Raw genomic sequence first — 13,192 nt, 5'->3', positions numbered from 1 at the left:
CTGGCGGTTGATGCAATCCTCGTCCCTCCCCCCCCTTGGACCGGGACCCCAGCCGCGCCGGCATCGACCGGGAGCATACTCTGCCTTCCGTCGACTTGGTGGTCAAGGTACTTCCTGCTCGCAAGTAATGCAGATCACCCAGATCACCCGCCATTTGCGATATAGCATCTCTACTATGGGCCAGGATGACCGACCATTGCCTCGTCCGGCAAGCGAGCTCGACACCGGTCGAGACGGCCACGGCGAGAGACAGTATTAACTGCGTGTATGCTCCGAGTCTGAGACATGCAGATATTTCCATCCCTACCTATTTCACCAGGAGCCTGCAAGAGACAGACGCCATTGATTCATGCTTGGGATGCGGAATCCCGCCAACAAGGCGAGTGTGCCCCAATCTAGAGAACCCTTGCTACCTGACCATGCGTGCGAGTGGGCGTGCGTGACAATCCAGGGGACGTCTCACTCCTGCATTTGAGTGGCGTCTGTCTAGGCAGAGGAGAGTCGCGCATGGTTACGATAGAGGGATTGCGGTGACCTGCCGGGATAATTCAGACGAATGTTCACGGCGGAGGAGTGACAAGTCGCTCGACACCGCGTCTTCGTCTCCAGACTGCCGCAGGAGCCCTGGTCAATATCGGGACCAACGCTATTTCGCAAAGGCAGTCGGGAGTCTGAGCACTCCAACCTGCTCGGACAGTACTGTCGCTGTGCAATTGTTCGCTGTCGTCGAAAATGTGACGTGTAAGACACACACACACGAGCGTGGGAGGGGACTCCAAAGCTGCAGAGCATCGATTCCGAGCTCCTTATTGGACGGTTTACTTGGTTCGGATGGTTTTCGCCTGGCCCTGTCCGTCCACCCGTCCATCTCGTTGCTACCCCTTCTGCTCGACTTCCAGGTATGTTGCTGCGCGGTTTGCGTTCCGCTCGCTTCTTGGCGAGTTCAGGGCAGACAGGGTGCTCCGGGGGAAACCTGATATCCGTATCCCAACTCATGAAGATCTGAGTAGTTCCAAGGGGTCCGACTTGGCAAAGGCCTTCGTCATCTCCAAGAGCCCACCCCATGTTCAGGCCGACATTGCTGATCTCACACAGACGAGCGAATGGGCTGGCAGACAGCGACTTGCTCCACGCAGATCCGTGGGCTTGACGATCGACAGGGCCCTGGCCCGCCAAGTAGCTGGTGGGAGTGGTGGGGGCCGTTTACCCTTGCCCTCAGCTTGCATCAGGACGATGCGCCAAACCCTTCTGGGAGAAGTGCAGAGCAGCGACTCCCCACGGCTCAAATTCAACGAAGCGCATAACGCCCCGGGCAATCTCCCGCGGTGCCTAACGACACACACTGGCAGCCACCAGCAGAACCTTGCGCCTTGACCCGTTCTGTTCAGACGTTTCGTGAAGGAGTGGGCCACCCAATCGCTCCGGTGTACATGTATGATGTGTTGCCAGAGTGTGCAGGGTGAAGCTGCACAGGTAAAACATGGCCATTCACGAGCCTCCATCGAAGGCTGCGGGTTATCAGGATGGTCAATATCGCCCCGTCTGGCTGAAGACAGGCCAATTCATTTGGTCGCTTTTCTTACAGACACCTCTCAACAAGGTAGCAGAGGTAAGCGCGCCGGTACCGGCCTGAGTTGCTCGAAGGATGCTATCCTGTATCTTGATTACTGTCGCCGGCGATTCCTCGATCAATCAATCAGCAGGCTTCACTCACGAGAACTACTACCATGATCAGTTAGGCCGTGAGCACAGGCGACACCGAGGCCGAATGGAGATTTCCGTCGCCAGGTGCCGCAGGCTTGTGGCCTCCTCACTGTGTGCAATAAACCTTATGCAACCAAGAACGAGACAGGCAGGCGGGTAGCATCGTGGTCTGGCCCCAGGCTGTTTCGACGATAGCAGCAAGGGCCCTTCGGTCCCGAACCGTGACGCCCCCGCCTGCTGGTCTCCTGCACTAGTCGCAAGTCGGGCAAGCCTGTCGAGAAAAACGATCCGGCACATCAATGGCGACGATGTCCCTCGTGGCATGCCCCGGGCTCCTGGGCTCGTAGGCCTCGCGGAAGTGGCGGACTCTGGCCCGTGTCCCATCGACTGCTCTGGGCCATGAGTGACGATGGCGACGGCGGCTCGCTAAAGGAGTGGCCCGACAGCGCCGTTTCGGCGTAGCTCCGTCCATCTATTGCTTGTTTGTGGGTGATGGCAAGTGCTGAGGGATGCCCAGGTAGGTATGGCCGTTTCCTCTGGGGTCGGCCACTACGAGTGAGTCGGCTGGTGTTCTGGACTGGGCCATGGCCCAGGTGCCTCTTCCCGCCCCGGTTCACCCACTCTCCAAGGCCCCCTCCTCACACCACCCCCTGTCCCCCTTTGTCGCTCCCAGGCCGTCATCCATGCTGTATCGGGCCCCTTGACTGGAGACTCTCGTTTACTATTGCTGTTTTCAGATGGCACCCATGCCTGAGCGTCATGAGACAAGGTTTGCCATGTGAGATCGACGGAATCCAGAGGAATGGGACCGCCACAATGCCAAATCGAGCTTGACAGCCTAGCCGGCACCTCGAGGCGATCTGGCCGTCGAGTGCCTCTACCAACGGGTGTGGAGTCAAGGCTTGGTCCGCGGACAATCTCTGTCTTGGATAGCTTCACTTCAGTGAATGCGACACACCCATTTCTTCCCATTTTGAGGACGACCGACCGATCGTCGATTGGCGCATCATGGAATATATCGAATGACGGCTGGCAGTGTTGTCGCTGCCTCCGTCGAACATTTTGAGTGGCCGGCGTCTCGCCATGTGCAGTCTCGTCAATAGCGTGACATCAATCTCCTCGAGCTGTGTCATGGTCGCCCACCAATGTCGGGCATGCAGGAGAAGCGCGAAAAAGGACATGAAGCACATTACTGCACTGCACCGGGGCTGGCCCTCACTGGATCAGGATTGGGGACCGCCTCCTGAGTGGCCCCCGCCCCATCTCACGATGACCTCCCGTAAAGGACTCGGCGAGGCCGCTCTTGGCAACCTTATTGGACGTAGTACGTTGTCGAGTGCTCTACGGCCAATCAGGGGGTGTTTGATAGGTATCCAGATCATTCTGGTTGGTGTCTCTTACCCCCTCCCCTCCCTTCATCCCCAGAGGTCTGGAGGTTAGCAGCAACCCCTCAATGGTACGATAAGAGAGAACGCGGCGTCCCCGCTACTGCCTGTCAGGGCCGCCACGTTAGAAATTGTCTGAGGCACAAGCTTCGGAGGCTTTATGCTGGCGCCCTCTTGACGCTTAGCTTTCGCGTCAGTGGGCTCGAAATCTGACCGGTCTGTCTCGTTTTCTCCCTGGCCGTGGCATGAACACGAGCAGCATGATCGGTTTCCGACGAGAGGGTCGCACGTTTGTTGTTGAAAAAGAAAGTCATCGCATAGGAGTAGCCTGATCGAGCTCAGCCTGCATCAGGACCACGAGCCTGGGTCCCGGGCGCTGTAGCGTCTTCACCAGGGGGCGGAGAAGGAGGGGGGGGGGAGGGGGATCGCCCCAGCAAGATGCAGTACGATCAAGAATGACCGCAAAAGCCAGGGAGCGACACATGGGGACATTTCGGACAACGTCGGCGCTGTTCTTTACGACGTTGTGACGACTCCGAACGTGATTGAGCCGACGGAGAAGGACGGGGCCTTTCTGCTGTTTGGTGGGCATTTGTGTGTACTTTTTCCTACTACCTTAGTGTACCATGTCTGCCCGCCGTCATCTGGTCCGTGCAGGCGCCATGTCCCGAGCGGTTGGAAACATGAGATCGACTAGGAGCTCTCAGGCATTGCAGAGTGGCCGTAGGGGGGGGGGGGGGGGAGGGTCCGACAGACGAGTTGGCTTCTAGTGGGCCGTCCGGGGGCCTCGAGACGAACCTGGTTCTAGCTTTGACTCGCCTAACAACCATGAATGACTGTGACATACCCTGGACAACCAGACCCGGAGGTCCAAGGTCACCAGCTGACGCTGGATCCGTGCTCAGGCGCAGATCCTTGGCCACGGAAAGCCAGCGCGGCATAACAATGCTACCTATTGATGCCAGGCATGACGGACGGGACGGGAGGGAGGACGCGAGCGATTACGGAGGCTGCCGTCGACGGCGAATGAGAGACGAAACTGCGGGGGCGCCTAGGTGGACAGAGCGACGGGAGGACGCGCTTAGCATTCGTTTGGTGTCGAAAACGGTGGAGGGAACAGAGAGTCCTTTGTGGGCTCAAGTCCGCCTACCACAGCACAAGCGTGGGCTCTGGGGCAGGAAGAGGGCGGGAAGGTTCAGTCATGAATCTGGCCTGTGGCTGCCTGATACTGCCTCGTCTTGGGCAGCTTGGGATGCGCTTGCCCGTCTTGAAAGGGTCTTGATGATAAGGTTCCTGCGCCGGGTGCAGGCAGGCTCAGCCCTATGCCAGCTACCACCACAAGGGCCATCTCCCTCCCTCTCCCTCTCCAATAGACCTCTTGCCTGGCACAACCGAACCCAATCAGATTTGGTCCTCGGCCCCTTCCCCCCTCAGCCCGCATGTCTATTTCAGCCAACGACCGTACCGTGCCATCTCGTACGACCACGTCTACCTCTGAAGTGGCTGCAGCCAGGATTACTTGCAGAGTCGAACATGGGTGCCCGAGGGAGCAACAACCACCAGTGCCCCGTGTGTGAAGCCTCGACATACGCAGACAGCAGAATCAGACACCCGCTGGCGTTGTGACAGGAATTCATTTGACTCCTCGCACACGGCGCTGCCTGGACCACCCCGCTGGCTGCCTGAGCCTCTGGCCTCCGGGCCAGGGCCCTCGGTCTGGCTCTTCTCAGGACTCGCTCTTAGGACTGTTTCTGCACAAAGGCGAACTCAAAACTTGGATCCGTTCGCCCGCTCTTTTCCATGCTGTTTGCGCAACCATCACGTCCGACGTCAAAACTGGATCCCGTAGCATCATGAATGCTAGTCCTGGCCCAGGGCCTAGCATCCTGCGCGTCTGACGTTTGCAACTCCCAAAGGGCTGGGAGCGTAGCGCATCACCTGCAAGTAAGCAACGCATCAGAGATGCTGTCGTTGGCTGATGTGGGAGGCGAGTGTCTGCAGACTTGGACATCCCTTTGACCCTTCGTAGGGCTGAGCGCCCGTTCAGGCCGCCAACTTTATTACCAAAGGTGCCACTGATCAACACCAAGCCCACCCAGGTCCAACTCGCCCCTTTTCAAGCAAGCCACGAGCCCTACAGAACGACATGACACACCTCCGCTGACACGACCCAACGCCTCGTCCCTTGCCGCCAGCAACCAGCGGTCAATCCCATCAAAGTTGGCCCACCCCCTATCGTGTCACGACAACACGTATATGGCCGTGTGCCTGGTCATCGTCATGCAACTTCCCACCCACTGCCGAATCGCGTATTCATCTCGACCACCCAGGCTGTAGGGGGGCTAGTCGCTGAAGCTGGTAGCTCGACACAAGGGCTTTGCACCGCCTCGAGGGTTTGCTAAGAAAAGATACTCGAGTCCCGCAAGAAGAAGAAGAGGACGACCCCCACCCACGCGTGTCATTGATCAATTCGTATACTGACCAATGAGAGGGAGATGATCTGAGCCCAGAGTCAAATGAGCCACAGCTTGGACCACCGGGGCCTTTCGTCTCAAAATGAGAGACCGTGACCAGGATGCACAGGCATCAGACCAGGTGGATCATCCTGGGCCAATCTCATAACTTGCTTTTCGTCTCTATCGTCGAAATTTGCATCGAGACATCGAGGCACGGTCGTTCCCCAATAATCGAATCGTCACGGTAGGCGACCACAAGTCCACCCTTAGCTTGGACGAGGTGCTGCCACAATTCTGACCCTTATTCAACTGTGGGGTACGCTTGAGGAGATCTTGCGAGCAAAGGAAAGGCTTTGTCAGATACGGAAATACAATGAGATTGAGGGGAAAATCGTCCCACATGCAGCAGCCCTTACGGGCCTCACAGGTGGCCAGCCAGCGTTAGTCTAAAGATGCACTTGCGCATTTCAGACGAGGAACCCTCCGTCGGTCACCGCAGTCACAATGATCGAGACCAAGGTGATACCGCTATACCGCCTTTAGACATGTCACGTCCAGTAGGTCTGCGAGAGACAGTCGTCACGACCATGTGGCCGACTGGTCTCGAACCTAGGGCCAGACATATCAACTCCTCAGGCACCGCCCGTCCTGGTCGAGACCGTCAAGTGAATCTCCAACGTTCTTTGGTTCTTGAGGGGCGACAGCGAGACAGGTGGTTTCAGACATTACACTCTCGCCCACCCCAGCCTTGATCACAGCACCAAAAGCAACCATCGAACCTTGGTCCCCACTTATGTCACAGAGCCGGACGATTTCGCCAGCATCATTCACAAGATCGAGACAAGCGAGGATGCTAACTTAAAACCGACTGGGTCAAGCACGGTGCACTTGGGGGTTTGGGTTTGGGTCCAGATGCCTCCACACTGACGGGGTCAACTCTGATAATGGCCGACCACGAGGGCAACCCGCTTTTACCATAAGCACTGGCAGCCGAACCAGAATGACCACCGCTATCGCTAGCCTGCACCGCGGAGAGCGAGGAAGGGATGGCATTCGGACTCCGCGACATGATATTGTGCGAGGCATGATGCGCATGCACAACGATGGCGAGGGCTATGGTGGTGCACTAACCGGCCCTGGCCTGCGTCCTGTTCGGTCTCGTTCATGATACAGCCTGGTTCAAGCAGAGGACCCTGACCTGACGATGTCGGCTTGGCGAGGCGAGGGAGGGCGTTTGCCTACACGCCTGCTTGTGGCTTGCTTCGCAACGGGCGAAGCACAGCACGCAGCACGCTATGCCAGGCACTGGCTGGCAGTGCAGACATAGGGCTTAATCACTCCCGATGCCTCTCCAGACAGCCTCGAGCCTCCAAGTGTCTAATTACAGCGCACGAAGCACTGCAAGATGCACAACCGCAGTGGGGCAGTGCACCGCCAAATTGTGCCGGAGCACTGTCGACTGGTTCATTGGGCCTATAACGAAGTCTCGCAGCACCCACTCACTACACTGTACATGCACCACACGCAGACGACTTGGGGGTGTGAGTGATGGACGCCATTTTAGGGACGGGCACCAAAATAACGCCATGATTAGCCTTGTCAGCCAGTCTTTTACTTCCACTAACGCCGCGAACGTACCGACTACGCTTTCGACAGGATGTCCTACGAGCAGCCGAGCTTGCAGAGCCTCCACAATATTGGCTTTGGCTCTGGCATCGCTCGATGCTTTTCCTCGTTCATCGCAATTCGTAGCAGTACCTCGAAACTTTCTGGCCAGAGGGGTCATTTGCCATTCTAAGATGCGCTAGCAACACCTTGTCTGTTCTCATTGTTGTCGTCCACGCGCGGGTGGCTTTCAGGACGGTGCAGGCACTCCCTCCCTCTCTGGGTGCCGTTGTGAAACGTTTCTGGGGATGAAGAACCGTAAATCAGACTGAGGGCCTCTAAAGGCAAGGCTCGCGAACCGGGATGCGTATACGAAACGGTCCCTGCAGGGCCATTCATATACCGCTATTGTCGAGAGTTGCGAGGTCATGAAAATAAAAAGCAACATGCTGAGCAGGCAAAGGAAACCTGTGCATATTGAGCATTGACGAGGACGAGGCTCCGTCCAGAATGCGACTCTGTGCTCAAACACCTCAAAAACGCATTGGGGGTTGCTTCATGGGACAGGCAGACAGCTAGGTAGCGCGCCCCTCCCTGGTCGAGAACCTGGGCATAGTCAGGTGTGTGCGACGACAACGCGGGAGGGGGGGGGGGTAAAAAGAAACGGAAGGTTGAAAGTAGCTTCCCTAGACGAGAGTGGGTGATGACAGCCGAGACGCGGAAGTAGTGCCGCTGTGAGAAGGAGGAATTTGGGGGCGGTAATGAGACTGTCGCCTACCAGGTTGCATCATGAGCGCTTGAACGGAAAGACGTAGCCATGAGCGGATACCGAAACGGGCCTTGACGGTCAAGAAGGGACGTACCGTACATACGGTAAGACATGACGTCCAAAGCCTGGCCTCGCTTCTCTTCCGGTGCCGCGACAAAAGTCATCTGGCAGCAGGGGTCTGGCCATTCTGAGACAAGAGATACGCCCTGGAAAGTATCGGTACGCCTGCTGTACAGGGCCATGCTCACTTGTCTAGGTGCTGTGCTCTTCCCTCTACGGTGCTGAGTCGGCTTGGAGAAATGCCGTGGGGCCAGACCTCGGAGGCCACCAAGGGGAGCGACAACACCCACGAACGTACCGGGTACGCAGCAGAGGGAACCGACTCGTCCCAATCGTGGACTGCCATGTAGTTGCTTCGATCCCCCCCGACTACCTGCGACGTCTCTCACAGCATCCTACCTCCTGATTTGGCGTGCTGGCCATCTCGTCCGAAGCAGCCATTTACGAACAACACTCGAGGGGTGCGGTCATGAGGACCTGCAGGGCACTGGTTGCTCATCCGTCTGTGGCCCAAAACCGACCTGATAGGGCCTGGAATGGCTCTGTAGGTTGTCTCGCCTGGCTCGTCTCGCCCAGAGTCCTATTCGACAAACGCCCCCCCTTCCTCTGAGGACCCCTCTTACTTCTTGACAGAAGAGGCTAGTGGCTTTTCAGGACACTTGTCGAGCCCAAGGTACCCGTACCTCTTTCGGCGATGGCCAGCCACCATCAGGCTGGCTGCCCCTGATCCCTGTACACCCTCCCCCGACCAACCTGGTCCTGGTCCTGGCATCCCCCCCCCCGGCTGCCCTACGGGACCCCCCCTGGACTCTGTTTCTCGTCAAGGTTGTCCTGTGCCTCGCCGCGCTGTGTTGTGGATGGTCCCTTTGCGATCCGCGTCCGCGTCCACCGGGAACATGGACCACCCACACAACCCATGTGCCCCCCAGTCCGATGTCTCTCTCTCGCACCGCAATGCCCATGGTTCATCACCAGTCTATATCAGTCGCCGAGTCCCCCCCCCTCAAAGCCCCTCACCGTGATGTTTCTCGCCCCCATCAACCATCACTACCCTCACAAGTAACAAGCACATCTCGAACCTCAGAAGGGAAGACTGAACAGTACCCAGCACCAGGCTACCCTCGTTACCAACCTTCGCTGCTCCATCCCATCGTCCGCTCACTCTTCATCATCGCTATATAGCACTTCCCACTCGTCAGCTCAGAACCAGACAAGATAACGACTTGGTCTCACAAGCACGCCTATCGAAACCAGCTTGTCTTCTCCAGCAGCTTCAGAAGAGACTCAGACCGGGCCCTTGGCATGCCTTCGGATCAGGTGAGCTCGTTGCTCTCTCCAAGGCCCCACTGTCAAGCGCGGCCTGCCTGCGAGACACGCAAGACTAATCCACCCATCAGTGACGGCACGAGTAATTTGACACTGCTGAGCACGACCCAGAACCAACCAGCTTCGGCTCGAATATCTCTGCCGACCCAGCAGCACCAGACAGAAGAAACACAGACGTAGAAGCAATGGTCTCTCTACAACACACGTACACCATGATGTCCCGCCAATCCAGCAGCGAGCACGGAGACTTCAACTCCTACCCTGAGCCGCCTCATGGCTTGTTCGCCTCATCACAGATGGACATGAGCATTCCTACCAGCTCGTACATGTTTCCCGCGTCCATGGGATTTGAACAGGCCACAACCTACGCCGACGCGACACAGTACGTGTACAACGGCCAGCAATCACCAGGCGTTTTTGAGGAAGGTGACCTCCAGATGCCACCCTCCAACCACTCCACAGCCTCGGCCTGTTCTTCCAACGCCGGTTCTCCACTCTCCCACCACGGCCAGATTGGCGTGAATCCCGAGTGGACGCAACACGGTCTTGGACTCACACCCAGCATCGTCCCCAGCGACTTCTACAGTGCTGCCGGGACCGAGTACACGTCCTACACCGCACCAGGTATGGAGGACTTCACTTTCGAGTTCCCGAGCACCAAGCCACACGGCTTTGTGGGTGAGTTGCCAGACATCTCTAGGACTCCTGTTCAGCCGCAACCCACTTCTCTGTCTTCTCCTTCTGTTTCCTCTGTTGCTCGCGACACCGAGAGCGAGGCTGCCCTTGCTGTCGACACCAAGATGCCGCCACCACCGCCAACCTCTCCTTTGTCATTTGTCTCTCCCAGCTCTGCTTCCTTCTCGTCCCCTGTCGTCCCAGCCTGGCCGGCCTCGCCGCGAACACCACGCGTGCCCCCTTTTTTCTCTCAAAGTAGCGGTCTCTTCACGGCACCCCTCGAGTGTTCTTGTTGGTTTCTCCTCTGTCCTCCAATGCCTCGATCCTTGCTCCGAGCAGCGCGCTGACCACTGCCCAACCAGACCCATCCCTGATCCACCCAGAGATCAGCCGGCCCGTGGCCATGCCTGGTTACGAGGCCGCTTACCACCACGCCTATCCCGCGTCTCCCTCCGCCTCCTCCTCACCTCAGCCCGCCGCCCGCAACGCCAGCCGGTCTCCCTTCCTCCATGAAGGCTACCAACCGCACTACAGCCCCTACAGTGCGCCTCTGGACGGCCGCAGGCCGAGCATTCACTCGTTCCAGTCTGGGTACTCCGAGGCCGGCAACGCGTACAGCGGCGACGAGACCAAGGAAAAGCAGCGCTGCCCGCATCCCGACTGTGGCAAGACGTTCAAGGATCTCAAGGCGCACATGTTGACGCACCAGAACGAGCGCCCCGAGAAGTGCCCCATCCAGACGTGCGACTACCACGTCAAGGGCTTTGCCCGCAAGTACGACAAGAACCGTCACACCCTCACACACTACAAGGGCAACATGGTCTGCGGCTTCTGCCCCGGCTCCGGCACCCCTGCCGAGAAGTCGTTCAACCGTGCCGATGTGTTCAAGCGCCACCTCACGGCCGTGCACGGCGTCGAGCAGACGCCTCCCAACAGCCGCAAGAAGACATCCGGTGCCAACACGGGCAAGAAGCTGACCGGCTACCCGCCCGACGCCACCGGCAAGTGCTCGACCTGCTCGCAGACCTTCTCGAACGCGCAGGACTTCTACGAGCATCTCGACGACTGCGTGCTGCGCATCGTGCAGCAGGAGGACCCGTCCGAGGCCAACAACGCGCGGCTGCTCGCCGAGGTGGAGAACGACAAGAAGGTGCACCAGACGCTCGAGCGCAACAACCTCCCGACGCAGACCATGTTGACGACAATGCAAGACAACAGCGATGACGAGGAGGATGACTTGGACATGGACGAGGACGACGAGGACGAGGCGTCCAAGGACGAGCTCAGCCTGTCACGCAAGCGCAAGGCGAGCGGCATGATCAGCGGCGCCATCAAGTCCCGCGGCATGACCCACTCGCGCGGTGGCGTGCCAGGGCGCGTCGGCAAGAGCAAGGGCCGTAAGAGCAAGCAGCAGCGCCCCAAGTCGTGGGACCTCAACAAGGACCTCGTCAAGATGAAGAAGCGCGTGCTCGGCGTGTTTGACGGTCCTCGCCGCCTGGCCAAGGACGACATGGTGCTGTCGACGGAGCACGAAGTCCGCATCAAGCTCCAAGACGGCAAGTCGTACGTCACGGACCTTGACATGTTCACCGTCATGCGCGCCGAGGGCTTCCACGGGGCCACGGACGCAGAGAAGGGTGCCTGGGTGTCAGACGACCCGACCCCGGAGCAGTACCAGCAGATGCAGGCCCTGCTCAAGCAGGAGTCGGTTGAAGCGTGAGGGGCTGGCGGAGATGGAGAGGGGCCCCCTTTGGCAGTGCCGAGTGGGCGAGCAGGAGAAGGAGGGTGATGACGCACAAATGTCTAATACACACTACATACGTCTGCTTTCCTTCTTTTCGAACAGGTTTCTTTCGAAAAGGATTGGGCAGGTCCGGGAAAAGGGGACACCACACCAGACGGGGACGCCAGCTGGTGGGGAAAGGGATTTGTTTAGAGGCACGGACAGGCGCTTTTGGGGTACGGGGTTCATGGCTTGACTGATGCCTGATGAGGGTTTTCTGTTTCCACTGGGAAGGGTAACGCGGTCATGACCATGGGAAAAGGACGGGGGGGGTGAAAGGTTCCCCCCCCCGGCCCTCATCTTTTTCCTTCTTCTTCCACTTTTTTAACGGGCTACGAAACGGGAAAGTAGTTGCCGTCGGATTGATACCCTCTGGACCATTTTGTATCCTTCTTTTTTCTTTTTGGCCAATTTCCATTACGCGTTACTTCACTCCTCTTTCTTCAACCAGTGTGTTCCTGGTGCCAATGCGTCGGAGTATACTACATAATTCATAATCAAAATGAGGCGAAGAGAGAGACGCCGTCTTTTGCATACACTTTCTTTCCATGGCTTGGGTGATTTGATAGTCAACAGCTAGGGGGGGAACCACAAAGATGACGACGAGACCGAGTCTCGATCTGGCAAGGCCCCGGGCCCCTCCCCTCGCACCTTGACCTGCTGAACCCTCTAGGGTCCGAAATGGAGAAAGGGCAGGTAGCGTGCGCGCCAGCGACGGCGAAGCTATCGCCAACCCAGTGTTAGCGGGGAGGAGGAGCATCGATAAAGACGGAGGGGGGGGGTGGGATGTTTGAGCAGGTACGGGAAGCTAGGAGGAGGAGCAAGAGGCATGTTTGGCTGAAGGCGGACGTGAGGATCGTCATCTTGCAACGGTGCGGAAATGTGGAGTGTGATCTGCACATCGGTTCATGACCCCGTTTCTTTTATTTTCCTTTTCCTCTGTCTCCCTCCCTCTCTCTCTCTCTCTCTGTCTGCGTGTGTGTGTGTGCGTGCGTATGGGCTGGTGGGGGGGAGGAGTCCCGGCACTGAAGAAATGGCTGACTGGCGTTTTGTGGTTCTTGGGTGGCTCGTTGGGTCCAACGTCGTCGTGGCCCTCTCTACTTGCCTAGGTAAGTACCTAGGCACCTACTTTACTGCAGCGTACCTGGGCAGGGGGATACAGAGGAATGGAGCCAAGAGGTGTGGGGTTCGCCGGGATGGTTGGTTTAGCCAAGTGTGTCGATTCTGCCTCGTTGTGTCAGAGTCAGCAGTGGAGACTCTCTCCCTCTGCCTCCTCCTTCTCTTCGGGCTATTTTTCTGACATGCTCTTATCGTTTAGTCTCTTCGTTTGCTGTCGATGAATATTTGCTTGGGAATTGGTAGGTTGGCGGCATTCGGAGACGTGGGTAGGGGTAGGGGTAGGGGCAGGGGTAAGGAGAAGAAGGGGAGT

The 13,192-nt window shown here is 57.9% G+C and overlaps 1 protein-coding gene across 1 annotated transcript; it reads left to right on the top strand.

The window, feature by feature from the left end:
- Positions 1 to 9,520: 9,520 nt before the first annotated feature.
- Positions 9,521 to 11,700, top strand: D7B24_009120 (uncharacterized protein; the record flags this gene model as incomplete). The annotated part of the gene is made up of 2 exons (XM_028643198.1): positions 9,521 to 9,983; positions 10,343 to 11,700. The coding sequence occupies 2 exons, from the start codon at positions 9,521 to 9,523 to the stop codon at positions 11,698 to 11,700; spliced, it is 1,821 nt and encodes a 606-aa protein (XP_028493096.1).
- Positions 11,701 to 13,192: the final 1,492 nt, after the last annotated feature.

The sequence above is a fragment of the Verticillium nonalfalfae genome (assembly GCF_003724135.2).
Source record: "Verticillium nonalfalfae strain VnAa140/NRRL 66861 chromosome Unknown scaffold_89, whole genome shotgun sequence".
NCBI classification, from domain to species: Eukaryota; Fungi; Ascomycota; class Sordariomycetes; order Glomerellales; family Plectosphaerellaceae; genus Verticillium; species Verticillium nonalfalfae.
The sequence above is the reverse complement of the archived record's forward strand: the minus strand, read 5'-3'. Positions and strand labels throughout refer to the sequence as shown.